The sequence below is a fragment of the Pantherophis guttatus genome, chromosome 1 (assembly GCF_059756535.1).
Source record: "Pantherophis guttatus breed Tessera chromosome 1, ASM5975653v1, whole genome shotgun sequence".
Lineage (NCBI taxonomy): Eukaryota > Metazoa > Chordata > Lepidosauria > Squamata > Colubridae > Pantherophis > Pantherophis guttatus.
The window spans coordinates 292689704-292706152 of record NC_142063.1 but is presented as its reverse complement, the minus strand read 5'-3'; the positions used below and the strand labels follow the sequence as shown (position 1 = coordinate 292706152).

General features: G+C 39.9%; 1 protein-coding gene across 1 annotated transcript in view; it reads left to right on the top strand.

Annotated features, from left to right (window-relative positions):
- Nucleotides 1-16449, top strand: part of LOC117671786 (calpain-13-like) — a 107162-nt gene that overhangs the window by 11926 nt on the left and 78787 nt on the right. Inside the window, exons 2-3 of the mRNA XM_034427964.2 lie at nucleotides 6234-6461; nucleotides 13805-13877. Coding sequence (XP_034283855.2) covers nucleotides 6234-6461; nucleotides 13805-13877 — 301 coding nt within the window. The remainder of the gene's footprint in view (nucleotides 1-6233; nucleotides 6462-13804; nucleotides 13878-16449) is intronic.

The window sequence follows — 16449 nt, the reverse complement described above, 5'->3', positions numbered from 1 at the left end:
ATAAACATGAAAATATCATTCCAAAAAGATACCAGATGTTCACTTGACTCACAATTTTGTTACACCTTCAACAAAGAAAATCTGATGTCCATCTTTTCAATAAAGCCACTTCCTTCAGATCTTCAACAAAGCAATGTATTCTCAAATATCCACCCAGGCTTAGTAACTACTATTATGGAGGAATTGAACAAAGATACATCTTCTCTTTGCTTTAGTTCTCCACTTCAGTATTGTTTTATGAATCATGTATGTTAACCTGCCAATGCCATAATTAGTACAGCTTCTAATTTGTTGAAACCGTTTTGCTAAATTCAGTACACATTGGATCTTTTCAGACAACCAAGAGCCATTTATTTTTTGAACTCATTGGTGAAATCTGAGAGGAATATTAGAAAAATCTCTAGACTGCAATTAAGTATTGGCAGTCTTAAGTAACTTCTAATAATTATTCTAAGGTCATCAATGCAAGATACAGTTAAAAATAAGTATTTGACACAGAATATTTTTTAACATGGGATTTGTTTTATCAATGGTTAGATAATAACGGTAGAAATTAGAAGTTGGAAGAATACTATTATATACAAGTAAAGAATATTAGTATTACTACTATTATTATACATATGTAAAATGACCCATACAATACATTGTTTGCTAAATACTTATTTATGTTAAAGAAAAATGTATAAAGAAAAATTTTAAAAAATGCATCCAAGCTTGTTGGTTGGTGTGGGAATTGCAGGCTTAACTTGATGGATTTATATAATCTGAGCCACTGTGACTCTTCTTATGTTCTTAGAGTGGACAGTACTAATCCAGCTAAACTAACAAAAAGCAGCTTTCTACAATCGCAAGTCTAAATACTATCTATCTTTGGCTAGTGATCAGCCTCTTTTTCTCTAACAGGAAATTTTAAATGGCAGGGAATTCTGCCTCTGACATTTGTTCATATGTCTCCCAACACCCTTTCTTAGGAAGTTGACAAGGTTCTTCTGGAGCACAGAGGCGACAAAATGCCTTCCTTTTTTCTACTTCACTTGCTAAATTATTCCCAGTGTGTTAAACAATGTAATTAAGCATACATGCTCACATGCTAAAAAGTTCTTTCTGTTCTTCATCAAGGGGGAGTGAAAAGAAAGATTGGGCATGTGTCAGCCCCGGTCTTCAAGCTCTGTTAGTTTTAATTTGGGCTGTGGAATTAGTCATCTGTTTTGCTGGGACTGCATTAGGAGAAATAGATCTTTGCATGCAGGGACTTGAGCTCTGTTGCAAATGAGTATTTGTTAAGGGGAAACCATTCTCTTGTCGTGTTATGCTACATTACATAAGATTTATATCCATTGTAGGAGAAATGGAACCAGGAAAAGAATATTAATTCTTGGTGTCAGTGGAAGCTTAGTTTGGCATGTCATCCAATTTCATCTTTAAAAAGGGGCTGCTTTCCTTATTTAAGTCAATGTAGAAAGCAATTAATCAATTCATGAAAAATGTACCTTTGTGGCAGAGAGCTAGTGCAAGATGCAAAATCAGTCTGCAAAGAAGCCAGGTCTAAATGCGTTGTTTAAGGTGTGCAACCATCTGGTTCATGGGATGAGGGCTTAAAGAAGGCCTCCTCGTCCGAGATCTAATTGACGAGGAGGACGCAGACCTGGCTTGCATTATGGAGACCTGGTTAGGGCCGGAAGGAGGTGTTCCTCTCTCCGATTTATGTCCTCCAGGTTTCCGTGTGCTTCACCAGCCACGACTCCAGGGTAGGGGCGAGGGGGTGGCGGTTGTTATTAGAGAAAGCTTCAGTCCTAGAGAGGTCACTGTTCCTCAGATAGGCAGGTGTGAATCGCTCCTTCTGAAGTGGGACCCTGGAGTTCAATCGGGTTTGATGGTTACGTACCTATCTCCCAGCTGTGTAGCCTCAACCCTGCCCACACTACTAGATATCTTGGCTGAGTTGGCGGTTGAACTCCCCAACCTTTTGGTTGTAGGAGATTTCAACCTGCCATCAGTCGGGGAGACATCTGAGCTAGTCCGGGAGTTCATGACCTCCATGACGGCCATGGACCTAACTCAAGTTGTACAGGGCCCAATTCATGAAGGAGGACACACACTCAACCTGATTTTTCTCTCTGGACAGTGGATAAATGATCGGGGTAGGGGGACTTATCCATCTCCCCCCTGTCATGGACCAATCATTCCCTCCTTAGGCTGGACTTTCCCACCGCCATACCCCGCCGCTGGGAGGCGGAACCAGTAAGATGGTTCTGCCCCAGGCGCCTGATGGACCCGGAGAGGTTCCTGACGGAGTTTGGGTCATTTCCCGCCTCCTTAACCCACGATTCGTCTGAGGCCCTGGTAGTGGCCTGGGAACAGGCTGCATTGGGGGCCTTGGATCAAATCGCACCTTTGTGGCCTCTGACCCGACGCAGATCCCAAGTGGCTCCATGGTTCACCGTGGAGCTCAGGGAAATGAAGCGTTGGAAAAGACGCCTGGAGGGCGGTTGGAGATCCTCCCAGACTGAATCTGACCGAACACAGTTAAGAACCCATATTAGGTCTTATCTTGTGGCGATGGAGGTAGTGAAACATCATTATTTTGCAGCTCTCAGAAAACCACCCAGCAGCCTTGTTTAGAGTGACCCGCTGTCTTCTCAATCAGGGAGCGAGGAAGGACCCCTTGCAGGGCAGAGCTGAGGATTTTGTACAGTTTCTGCAAGATAAAATCGCTCAGATCCGGACTGGGTTGGACTCTGACTGGGCAGAGTCTAGCAAGGAGTCGAGGGCTTGTCTTGAAGGCAACATCTGGGTTGAGTTTGAGCCTGTTTCGATGGATGAAGTGGACAGGATTATAGGTCGACTGGGTGCCTCCACGTGTTTATTGGACCCTTGTCCCTCCTGGCTTGTTTTTGCAGCCAGAGAGGTGACTGGAAGCTGGATTCAAGCGGTTACCAATGCTTCCTTGAAGGAAGGGGTCTTCCCCGTCACACTTAAAGAGGCAGTGGTTCGACCCCTCCTTAAGAAGCCCACCCTTGATCCAGACTCCCTTAACAACTACCCTCAGTTCCTGGAGGAAACGGATTACCTGGACCTGTACCAATCGGGTTTCAGGCGCGGTTATAGCACGGAAACGGCATTGGTCGTTCTAGTAAATGATCTCTGGCGGGCCCAAGATTGGGGCTGTTCCTCCATCCTGGTCCTTCTTGACCTCTCAGCGGCTTTTGATACCATCGACCATGGTATCCTACTGCAGCGGAGGGGGGGTTGGGGGTAGGAGGCACCGTTTTATGGTGGTTCTCCTCCTACCTCTTGGGTCGCTCACAGTTTGTGTGGACAGGGGGGTAGAGATCCACCCTGGGGCCCCTCACATGGGGGGGTGCCTCAGGGGTCGGTTCTCTCCCCCCTGCTCTTTAACATCTATATGAAGCCACTGGGTGAGATCATCTGTGGTTTTGGGGTGAAGTACCATCAATATGCTGATGACACTCAGCTTTATATTTCTACCCTGGACCACCCTGGGGATGCCCTTTCTGTGATGTCCTGCTGCCTGGAAGTGGTGTGGGCCTGGATGGGAAGGAACAGACTCAGACTCAACCCATCCAAGACTGAGTGGCTGTGGATACCAGCATCTCGTGATCTAGTGGCCCCGTCACTTGTGATAGGAGGGGAGGTACTCACTGCCTCAGAAAGGGTCCACAATTTGGGTGTCCTCCTGGATTCACGGTTATCTTTAGAAGATCATTTGATGGCCGTGACCAGGGGGGCCTTCGCACAGGTATGCCTGGTGCGCCAGTTGTGCCCTTTCCTAGACCGGGATGATCTTGCCTTGGTCACTCATGCCGTTGTTACTTCTCAGTTGGACTACTGCAATGCCCTCTACATGGGACTGCCCTTGGGATGCACCCAGAGGCTACAGCTAGTCCAGAATGTGGCTGCGCAGGTTGTTACGGGGGCTTCTAATTAGTCCCGTGTGACACCTCTCCTGCGCAAGCTGGACTGGCTGCCGGTGGTCCTTTGGGTCCGTTTCAAGGTGCTGGTGCTCACCTATAAAGCCCTACATGGCTTAGACCTGGGGTACCTGCAGGAGCATCTCTTGCTACCCTCCCACCATCCCGTGCGCTCGCATAGAGCGGGCCTCCTCAGGGTGCCGTCAGCCAGACAATGTCGGTTGGCGTCCCCCAGGGGGAGAGCATTCTCTGTGGGAGCGCTGACCCTCTGGAATGGGTTGCCCACCGGGCTTAGGACAGCCCCTGAGCTCCTCTCCTTCTGCCGCGAATTGAAGATGTGGCTCTTTCATCAATTGGGCTGATCCGCTGGGGTGACTTACACTGAAATAATTTTAATCATTTTTAATTTTTAATTGGATTTTAATTTTATGTAATTTTGTCTACTGAATGCCTCATTGTAAGCCACCTTGAGTCCTTCGGGAGAAGGGTGGCATATAAATTACATAAATAAATAATAAATAATTTAAAAAGCTCTGGGGGAAGCTTTGAAGTTGGTGTGAATGCTCAGTTACATAAAGCAATCTTCTATAGACTCATTCTTTTAGTCAGGTTCAGAATTCATTTTCATCCAATTAGATGGTGTCCAGTTAATTATCCCAGTGGTTTTACTTTTATTGGGCAAAGCATTTGTAGGCGGAAGCAAGTGGATTGAAAATCCAGATTTTATTTTCATGTGCAGGAAATCCTGCTTGTAACAGAACCAATTTGGCATGCACATCATTCAATCATGGACTGCACATTTTCATAGCCAAGCTGCTCCTATCAGATCATGATCTTTAGCAGGGTATTTAATCAACTTGATCTGCAGAGAATAGGAGGAAGGACTCCTCTGAATTGAACATGTGCTTTACCTGAGAAAGTTGGCAGTGAGATTGGGAAAATAATAAGAATTTAGACAGAAACAATCACAGATAATAAAGAGATTTAATCATAGTTTATCTCATAAATGGCAGTTCAGTCCTGCTGGAAAAAAAAAACAGGAAGAAGAGACCAATGGAAAAGCTTGCCCTCAGAAGTTGTGGGTGCTCCATCACTAGAGGCTTTCAAAAAGAGACTGGACAGCCATTTCTCTGGATTAATATAAGGTCTCCTGCTCAAGCAGAGGATTGGACTAGAAGACCTCCAAGGTCCCTCCCAACCCTATTATTCTATGTTCTAGATTCAAAATGTTTCAACAGATTCTGCTTGAATTAACTCACTAATTAACTCACTAATACATTAGAGATGGAGATCCTTATCGTTTCCAAAAGTATGTACTTTAATCCTAATGTGAGTATTAACTCACTTTAGGATAATTTTGCTTCTTTGACTGTGTAAAGAACTTGACACCACCCTCCAAAATTATTAAATGCAGTCCTGAGCCCCCCACCCCCACCAATGTCATTAATCTCTGAGTTAAATTCCTATTCAATCATAAGGAAACTAAATTCTAAAAAAAATGCCCACTATTGATTTTTCCCCATTTGAATGTTAATTGTTTCTACATTTCTCTGCATAAGATTACTGCACATTTCATGTCACCAGCTACCAGGATCCTATTACCGTATGTGGTGGACATGTCCAGAAGCTAAAAACTATTGGAATAAAATTAAGGCATGGTTGGAAGAAGTGACACAACAACGCATTGATTTAAAACCAGAGCTGTTCCTATTGGGTATCCTTCCAGAGAAAATTTGTAAAGAAAACATTTATTTGATTATACATGTAATAACAGCTACAAGGATAGTTTTTGCACAAAATTGGAAAGCAGAGAAAATACCTTTAGAAGGAGAAGTAATTTAAAAAATCCTAGATTGTGCAGAAATGAATAGATTATGATGATTAAAGAAAGAGAGGATTCAGAATATTTTGAGATATGGGATCAATTTTATTACTGGTTAGAAGAGAGATATAGATAAGTAATTAATAGTTATGTAAAAATGATATGACTAGAAAATTGTATTTTGGAGATATGTGGTAAAAGACTGGGTGATAATGAAGACAAAAGAAATTGCAAAAAGTTGATGTCATGGAGGAAACACCGCGATGTCACACGGAAAAAATGATCAATGTATTAAATGTTTGTCTGTGTATAAAATAAAAAACTTTTTCAAAAAAAAAAAGATTACTACACATTTCAGACAAATATAGGTCATCTTGATTTGGTGATATAGGAGTGATCTTTTTTTCCCCCCAGTGAATTCCAGTTCTTAGATTTGTCAGCTAATGAAATTCTTCTCCATTCCCCTTTTCTCATTAAAGGAAATAGACAAGAATGTGCTTCTCAAGCAAAATCAAGCAACTGAAGGAAGCCCAGCTTTCCCTTTGCAATTTAACAACCAGGACTTTGTTAAACTGCAAAACTACTGCCTGCATCAGGGCCTACTTTTTGAAGATGATACATTCCCAGCAAATAGTTATTCCATTGGACTTACCAGAAATTTGTTTGCACAAGAGAAACTGAGAAAAGTACAGTGGTTGAGACCTCCCGTGAGTATTAATAAAACTTGTTGTGCCCTTGGGGTATCTGTATCTGTATATAGTATAATCAGAATTATCTGCTTGGCATGACATCCATTTCTAGGTTATTGTTGTACAGAAAATACAGATGATAAGTACCTTCACAACCCAAACTAAATCCAATCTACCTCTGCTCTACCTTAAAATATGTCTTCTTGCCTTCCCTCTTATAACAGGTACAAATTCTGCTGTCTTCTTCCTGTCAGTTGCTCATTGAATTAAGGCCAAAGTGCTTTATTTGATGTTAGCCTTCCAAGGGAAGAGCTTAGTTCCCCACTTTTTTAGCCCATGGAGCAGAATTAGAAAGACAAATCAAATTCTAGAGAGTATTTCTCTAATCCAGCAATTAGCAGCTTGATACCTACCAAATATTTTGGATTAATTTATCATTGGCTATGTAGCCTGGGACTATTAGGAACTGCATTCTTTACTTTCTGATCAATCTAACCCATTCTAACCTTTTTTCAATAGCCAAACTTAAATCCATCTTCACCTCAGTAATAAATTGCCCAGTTAAATATCCAAGTCTGAACTGCTCCTATGACCTACTCTGAATAGCCTATAGGTCATCTACATGTATCTCAACTGTTGTCTTCAGTTCTCCATCCATCCATCCATCCATCCATCCATCCATCCATCCATCCAGGCATACATTTAAACATGCATGCATGCATCCATCCCTAAGCATAATGGAATTTAAAATGATTATAAAGTCAGCAGACCTGAAGGATCAGGTTGAGGACAGATCTTTTTGAAGAAAATCTGTTTGGTCATTAAAAATTAATACCACCTTAATGACACAACTTCACCATCATAAAGTCAGCCAATATATTTCAAATGGACCATGTTAGTATAAGTAAAGCTTTGTAATATTTTCTGGACCACAAATGTTTTGGTTGGAGTAGCAGCAGATATTAGATGGTAACATTAAAAAAAAAAAATCCTGGAAAAAAGTTAGTTAAAAAACAACCTTAATTTGGAAAATTCAAAGGATTTGGAATATACTGTAACTAGATTACTTTTGTGCTAGACATCTCCAGCAGATTCTTGATTTTTGCCTACATGTGGTCAAAATTTGGCAACGGCATTTTCTAGCTTGACTCTGCTACCAACATCTACAGTATATTACTGCAGTTAAAATAATTCTTGACATAGCACTAGAAATTTCTGGAAGTTGAAAGGTGTGATAACTATTTTCAATTAATTAATAGTCAATTTTTAAAAAGGAACATTAAGTCGTTCAAGTGTAACCTGTGTTCTGAAAGTTAGGCTGCCCCTGTACACATCTAACTGCGAGAAAGTCATATTGAATTGTTATCTGACTATACATGGTGTGGATAAGGAAGTGTAACAGGATACAACTATCCAGTTACACTTCCTTATTAGTATGGAATATCTCATTCATCTCCCATAACAGCATTTGCCTTTTCCTCTTTCTTAAAATTAATTAATGAAGTTTATAAGAGTCATTTTCCTAGCTGTTTTATAAAGTGAACACAAATAGTGAAGCTCAGTTGTAGAGCAGAAGGTGTTTTGCATTTAAAAGGCTACATATGCGATTCTATTCAAAGTAGTAGAATCTCAATGTTAATTTTAATTGAAAGCTCCAATGAGTAATTACCTCAACCCACCTTCATTGAAATATCTATTTTGCACAACATTCATGTTGTTTCTCAGATGTTTTTTTCTTTGTTTTTCCACCTGAAGATTGGTTTTTGAAAAGTGACGGTAAAGAAAGAAGAGTACCTTACTCTTCTAAGAAGTCTTTGCTTGGTTTGCATTTTCTGAGTCATGCCATATCTGGTTATTTAAGTGACAGATAACATTTTTTTTTTAATACTGTCACCCTTCCAGATCCGATGTGGCAGCTGAGAAGTAAAGCAGGTTTCAGTTTTATCTCATGCATTGACAAGAGAATTGCCAATTACATTTAGAGCCTGGAATCTTTGGAGCACAAAGCAAAAAGAACACAGCTTGATTTGCAGATGCCAGGCAGTGCTGACAGCTTGGAGCAGCTTGTTTTGATTTGTAAAGAGAGCCAATTTAACAACAGGAATCCCCAAAGGGAGCAGGATTGGAACACAGAACTATCATTCCTGACACAGCCTTAGTCCCCCACCCTTTAGTCACAGATGTAAAGCGTTGGGTTTTATTATATTTAAAAAGATATTAATTTCAAATTGAGGTCGTGACTGTATTCCAGACAGTTTTCTTGAAATAGGTGTGGCACAGCTCTCTCCCAGCATGTTTTTCAATGTTGCCAACTAGCCAAATGCCTTGGAATTTTTTGATGGTTCCCAGCCAAGTACTGACCAAGGCCAAATCTGCTTTATTTATGAGCTCAGTCATGTGTCTATGGAGATTCTCAATCATCCAGGTCATGGTTGTTCCAAAAGTGCTTTTTCAAAAGACAAATGGACTTTGTTTTTCCTTGAAGATGTTTCACTTTTCACCCAAGAAGCTTCTTGGAGGAGAAGCGAAATGTCTTCATGGAAAAACAAACGAAGTCATTGCCTTTTGAAACAGCTCAACCATTGTTTGCAGGGGCTGCTACTTGGCAAAGTAAATTGGTTTAAAATTAAAATTCTGACAAAAACCATAATCATTTGTGCCAATTCTTCGAAAAGGCAACACATTCAGAAATTCATTGGGATGTATTCATAGTAAACATGTATTGTGAGGTTCTTGGAGTTCTCAGAGTTGACTTCTTTTCCTACAGACAAGAAGCATGGAAAAATAGAATAGAATAGAATAGAATAGAATAGAATAGAATAGAATAGAATAGAATAGAATAGAATAGAATAGAATAGAATAGAATAGAATAGAATAGAATAGAATAGAATGGACCTTGGAGGTTTTCTAGTCCAATCCCCTGCCTAGGCAGGAAACCCTACACCACTTCAGACAAATGGTTATCCAACATCTTCTTAAAAACTTCCAGTGTTGGAGCATTTGCAACTTTTGGAGGCAAGTTGTTCCACTGATTAATTGATCTGTCAGGAAATTTCTCCTTAGTTCTAAGTTGCTTCTCTCCTTGATTAGTTTCCACCCATTGCTTCTTGTCCTACCCTCAGGTGCTTTGGAGAATAGCTTGTACAGCTGGGGTGTATGATAGCTTGTTTTAGCAGCCTTGATTGGAATTTCTGGTTATCTTTGTATTAGTTAATAGGTGTGGGACGAAAAAGAAGGTATTTAGGTCTTTTGTTTCTTTCCTTGAACTTTGATTGCTTTCTTTCCATTAGAAACCGAAACCACTAAAATGCAAGAGAACTAGAGGCATGGCCATGGCAATCTGATGCCTCAGGCATAAATGGTCACAATGAGATAACCATGCATAAACTATTCAAGAAAGGAAGCAATCTAAAGTGAAAAAAAGCAAATAGATTTAAACAGATATTCCCTCATTGCATTAGACTAGAGAAACAAGAATAAACAAATAGACAATGTTCCACGCCAAAAGCAAAGAGAGAAGAAACAATGCCCCGGTCATGGCTGGTAAGGCAAGCTACCAAACTAAACAGCCAGAAAACTCCATACCTCCACACACTAACTGATGACGTTACCTAGCCTACTAATGAAATGACTCCAGGAAGAGACACAAGCTCAAAGAACGCCGAGAACTGAACAACTTAGCCTTGAGCTACATAAATTCTCCACAATGGCAGACACATATTATGTCACTGATTTGCCCATAATCAAAATCACACAATCATGTATGCTATGCTTAAAATTAAAAATCTATAATATCTTGATGTAGAAATTTGATACTAGTTTACACTTCCATCTAATAGGCAACAATATAGTGGTTTGTTGTTTTTGCACTTTAATAATAATGGATAGGAATTAACACTGATCAAATAGCTAATTTACTGATGAGAATAAAAGAAGATGCCCTTGAATCAAACTGAATTCCTGATAACACTGCAGTTTTCTTAGCCACAATGTGGAAGGTTTACCAGGGTTTCTTCCAGGATGGTTTTTCAGTTTCCCACCTAGCCTATAGTTCTGATATCCGCTGATCATTTACCATTCAAGAATTTACCTGGCCCAATCTTGCTCAGCTTCCTTACAAGATGACCCAGCTGCTCTACCCTGCTGAGACATCTTTGGTGTGCATGCACAATTCATTTCACCTTTTAAACATCCTCAGGACATGGTTAAGTAAATTCCAATCCACACAGTGATTGCTTATGGTTTAAAACCAGTCTTAGTGGCCTCCAGGGAAGTTGGATTATAACTCTTTCCATAGAATCCCCAAACAGAGTGGCCAAAGGCTAGAGAGAATTAGACTGCTTCTTTTTTAGTATCAGTGGATGTTTAAGAACTCTTTCCTTTCATGTTAGTCTCTTCTGGGCCTTTGGCCATTTGAAGAATTTGGAAACATAGGAGTGAAAGAGAGACAGGGGTTGCTAATCTTTTTGCCAACTCTGGCAGATTGATTGGCAGACATTAGCAGTAAACTAGTTAGATTTTATTTATTTATTTATTTATTTTATCATATTTGTATACCGCCCTACTCCCGGAGGACTCAGGGTGGTGAACAGCCAAGATAAAAATACAAAAAACATACAAAAGTTAAAAGCTATTAAAAATAGATTAAATAATTTGAGCTCAAGAAACAAATTTAAAACATCCAATTTATATAAAACATTTAAAACCCAATTTAAAAGGGAGAGTTAAGCCAGACCAGCCTGTTGGAATAAAAACGTTTTTAGGATGCGGCGGAAGATGCGTAAGTCTTGGATCCTCCGTATCTCCGGGGGGAGCTCGTTCCAGATGGCAGGTGCCCCCACAGAAAAGGCTCTCCCCCTGGGGGCCGCCAGTCAACATTGTTTGGCTGACGGCACCCTGAGGAGCCCCTCTCTGTGGGAGCGAACTGGTCGGTGAGAGGCTACTGGTGGCAGAAGGCGGTCTCATAAGTACTCTGGTCCTGAGCCATGGAGCGCTCTAAAGGTGGTAACCAGAACCTTGAAGTGCACCCGGAAGACCACTGGTCTTATGCCAGTGGTTTTATGCCAGCTAAATTAACTCTTAATTTATTTTAAACCTGAAATTCACATAAAATGCTGGATGGGGATTCCTATAAATGTGTGTTAAAATATAATAGTCTTCTAGCTAAATTAAGTTAAATGGTATTATTGATTTTTATTTCATCTGTTTTTAGAAACATTTTAAGTGGCCCAGCCCCTTAATCAGGGTAAACCCCCCCGCCCATGGTGTACTGTATCTGCTATCAAAATCTTCCATCAATTAGCTTCCCTGTTTGAACCTCAACTATTCATATGTTTCATTCATCTTTCATGACTGGGCTTCAGTCTGAAGATCAGAAGTTTAGATAAGTTGATAAGTTTCTGTTAACTGTTTGATTTGGATTGATCTTTCATGACCATTGTTGTTTTTAAAAAGTGCCTATTAATATGGAGTTTTAAAAGTGTTTTAACATGTTGTAAACTTGTCCTGAGTTGCATTTTTGAAATGAGTGGCCACAAAAATAGAAAAAATTAATAAATGAATGAATGAATAATAAAGTGGGTGGGATTTGTCTTCTTTTGCAATAGCTTATGGATGATGGATTGTCAGAAAAAGGGAAGAAGGAATATGCTTTTTTTGGTCTCTTTCATAGTATCTTATACAAAAGTATCCTTCATAAGCACTATCCGTAGCAACTTCCGATTTCTCAATTGTCTAAATCTCTCTCCCTGTCTCTTTCTCCTCCTTTTACAGTCCACTAGAGTAGCACAATCTAGGAAAATAAAGCGTAATGTACTACCCACCATAGAAAAGGTTAATAAAATCACAAGGGATTTTCTGACAAGTTTTCTAAAGAAGACTGAATTCTGCCCTGAGAAAATAAAACTGACCTCAGGGTAATGAGTCATGCCCTTTTTTGAAAAGGTCTCCTGCTGGAGAAACTGAATTGGTGCAAATACTAACATCACAGGCTGTTGCTTCTTCTTCTCAGCCATCAATTACAATTCAAAATCCACATGGAATTTATTCAGATAAATAAGTAGTGACATGACTTTAATGAAGGAGTCACAGTCAGGAAATTTTACTCCACTTCTTCTTGAGCTGAGGGAATGCAATTTTTACTTTGGGATATTGAGTATGTCGCCAAAAAAGCCCAGTAATGCTCATTAAAAAAAAAAAACATGTCAAATTTTATTACATACAGCAAAAGAGAAATAGAATTGAATAGTTCAGCTTCCTAATTCTATTGATTGATAGTGATGGAGATGATGAATTGATGCTTGGAGGTAAATAGCTATATGTTCTGATGGATATCCTTTTTTGGACTGCACTCCAGAAAAGGAGGATCAGGACAAAGATTGGATGGAGCAAGGAGAAAATGTTTCTAAACATGCATATGTATATTTCTACTTCATTAATTAAACATAGTTATGAATATTTTCCAAAAAAACAACCTGAAATAGAGGATTGTTGAATGGATATCTCAAAGGTGCTTTTTCAAGAGGCAACTGGACCTGACGGGGTGGCATACAACTCAGAATCTTTCCTTTAAGTTAGAGCAATATAAATCTGTGTGGCTTTCCAAGGAGGGTGGGGGTGCGAATATTACCCTTGAGGAGTCCCTGACAGTTAATTAAATTGACTAGGAAAGATGTAAAAGAGTAATCACTGAGGTTTTTGCAGATATCTGGGTTTTTTTTAAGAAATAAAAAGCAGTGAGACTAACAACGGATGTCTAGATAAATAATTTCTTGCCGTAGGTAACAAGGCTCAGCTGGATAACTCCAGCAGTTTCTTTCAAGTCCAGTAAACAAAGTTGCTAAAACATACTGAGTGCTCCATTTTTGATGTAATGCAATATCTTCAAATAGAATGAAGTACATTCTAAATCTCTCTCTTGTAGTATAATTCATTAAACTGGATTATATATTGGTAGAAGAAGTTGGAAGTTTTTGTAGCAAGAAACACACTACTTCTAAATTATTTATTTGGTGTATACATCTCACTGGCAGCCATAGTTTCCAAATGCATGTCTAGTTTCAAAGCAGTCTGGACAGATGATGAGAGTATGCATATACCATTCTAAATCTCAGGTCTTCAGATTTTCAAGATGAACATATAGGTACAGTATGAAAATCACTTCCAATTAAATATATGTCTTCTACTTCCCCAAGTCTCTTAACCAGGACCCACAGGACTTCTCTCTTTTTTTTATTTATATTGAAGTGCTGGCGATAGCTAGGATAAATAATTATTTAAATTAGTGCTATTGGTAATAATAATTCATTAAATAATTCATTAATCAATAATTAATGAATATTGTTTTTCACTTTCCATCGAAGGCACTGGTCAGAAATCCATGTTTATTTGTGGATGGAATAAGCAGATTTGATATTCTTCAAGGACAAAAAATAGGTAAGGCATTGAATATTTAAGTAGTAAGAGTATGGGTTTGGAAATATGACTGGTTCCTTGGTTCTACTCTTTCTTCATTAAAGTGTTTCAGTGGATCTTGTGTATGCATAATATGTTCTCCTAATGGTCAAAGCTATTCCTATGAGAAATAGGACATAAAACAATAATGCCATAGAAGAATTTGTGTTGGGAAATTACCAGCCAGGCAAGGAGGAGGGATCAAATAGGGTATTAGCCTTGAGTTGCTGTACAGCTGCAATAGACCTAGGACTGACTCCTTCCCCCCTCTTCTGATTCCATGGAACTTTATCTGTTTGTTTGCAAGGGAGGGCGAGCTGTCTGAGTAGATTCTTGTACTATAGGTAGAATACAATAAAATAGCCAACTTGAACCTTTCACATGTTGATCTGATTGCTTACAACTGGCAATTCATGGCTTCCAGCAATTTGTATAAAGAGGTATAATATCTTGAGATATGGACGTAGGATGTAACCATGATGAATAGAAGACATTGATAATCTTCTCTATTAATTTGTATAATCCAGACTGAGAGTCACATGCCATATATTATCACAGCATATTCAATCATTTCACTTTGCATTGTAGAAAGTGCTCCTTCACCTACCCCTAACCCCTTCTTTAGGTTCATGACAAAACCTGCATTCTACCATTTTGAGATAAGGGGGAAAATCTCTATCCGCTGTCTATTTTCTCCACTTTTAAAAATTTATTTTACGGTCCTCTTCTAGCCTATCTTACTTGTGTTTTGATACCCACCCTGTCTTTTGAACAGGACTGTATTGATTATTGCCTGACATGGTGTTAAGTGGAAGAGAACAGAATTTGGTCCAGGAAGCAATCTCAAAGTTAAGCTGTCTGAAGCCTACTGATTTCAGAGGGAGATTTAAGCATACATTTAATTTTATGCTCCGAATTTCATCCATCAGCTTTGTAATAAATACAAAACAGCAGAAAACAGGTGCTAGAGTTTGATAAGTGAAAAGAAAAGCTGATGGAGTATTAACTGGTAGCGGAGAAAGCGTAGTTCCAAATAGGAATCCGATGATGTGTGACGGATGTGTTTTGGAAAAAAAGAAAATTAAGGTTTGATTAGGAGAGGTTTAAAGAGAAGAAAGATGGTTTGGCTGATAAAGCAAGACAGTGCAAAGAAGCAAGGCAAATGACAAGTGAAGAAAAAAATGAATAGGATATGGGTGAAAGAAAACATGTTAAGAACAGGCTTGTGGAGAACTGACAGCAGTGGGTTGGGATAAGGGAATAAAGTTACCACAATATAGTAATGAATCTGAGCCATGTGCAGATCTATACATTGGGGAAACAAAACAACCATTTCATAAAAGCCTGGCACAACATAAGAGAACAAACCAGGGGTGAAATGCTACCGGTTCAGACTGGTTTGGCCGAACCGGTAGCGATGGCGGGTGGTTCAGAGAACCGGTAGCGACGGCAGCGTGAGGCTCCGCCCACCCACCCGGTCGTCGTTACTTCCTGGTTATAACCAGGTAGCAATCTGTTTTTTACCCTCTGCGCCTGTGCAGAAGGTTTTGCACATGCGCAGAGGGTCTGCACGCATGCGTGGCACATGCACATCTGAACCGGTAGGGAAGGTAAATAGATTTCACCCCTAGAACAAACCCATCAGGACAAGATTCATTAGTCCATCTGCATTTAAAGGACAAAGGCCACTCTTTTTGAAGAGAGCAAAGTCCACATTTTGGACAGAGAGGACTGCTGGTTTGAAAGAGGGGTCAAAGCCGAGGTGGCACAGGTGGTTAGAGTGCAGCACTGCAGGCTACTTCAGCTGACTTCTAGCTGCAGTTCAGCAGTTCAAAACTCACTAGGCTCAAGGTTGACTCAGCCTTCCATCCTTCCAAGGTGGGTAAAATGAGGACCCAGATTATTGGGGGCAATAGGCTGATTCTGTAAACCGCTTAGAGAGGGCTGTAAAGCACCGTAAAGCAGTATATAAATCTAAGTGCTATTACTATTGCTAAAGGGGCCATCTCAACAGAGGGAGAGGGATACAGCATCATCTATCTCCAGTCTACAACACAGTCCTTTCAACAGTTCCAAGAAGGCTCCACATCTATTTGCACTACTCAGGTGACCCTGTCGACACAGATCAACCTCGAGATGGCCTTAACGACCCGCTAAAAGAATGCAAATGACAGCTGTCTGCAAGGAATATAAATCCTTCCATTCCCTACCATCCTTCACCGTCAGAGCTGAAGAAGCTTCTTGGATGAGAAGCAAAATGTCTTCAAAGGAAAACCAGAAAGTCCAGTTGCCTCTTGAAAAAGCACCTTTGGGATAATAGAAACCAGTGGTGAATCTGTGCAGAAACGGGAGAAGTAGTGGAAAAGACACCCAAAGAACTTATCCTAAATAACTGCAGAGAATCCAAATTATTGTTTTATTCGCTTGGCCCAATGCCTTGAGGGGAGGGAGGTAGCAAAGAGACCCGATGTAAAGTTACTGTATGTTGTTTATACACATGCAGTATAGTTACACACCTATACTATACATGACATGTGCAATAAAATGCAACAGG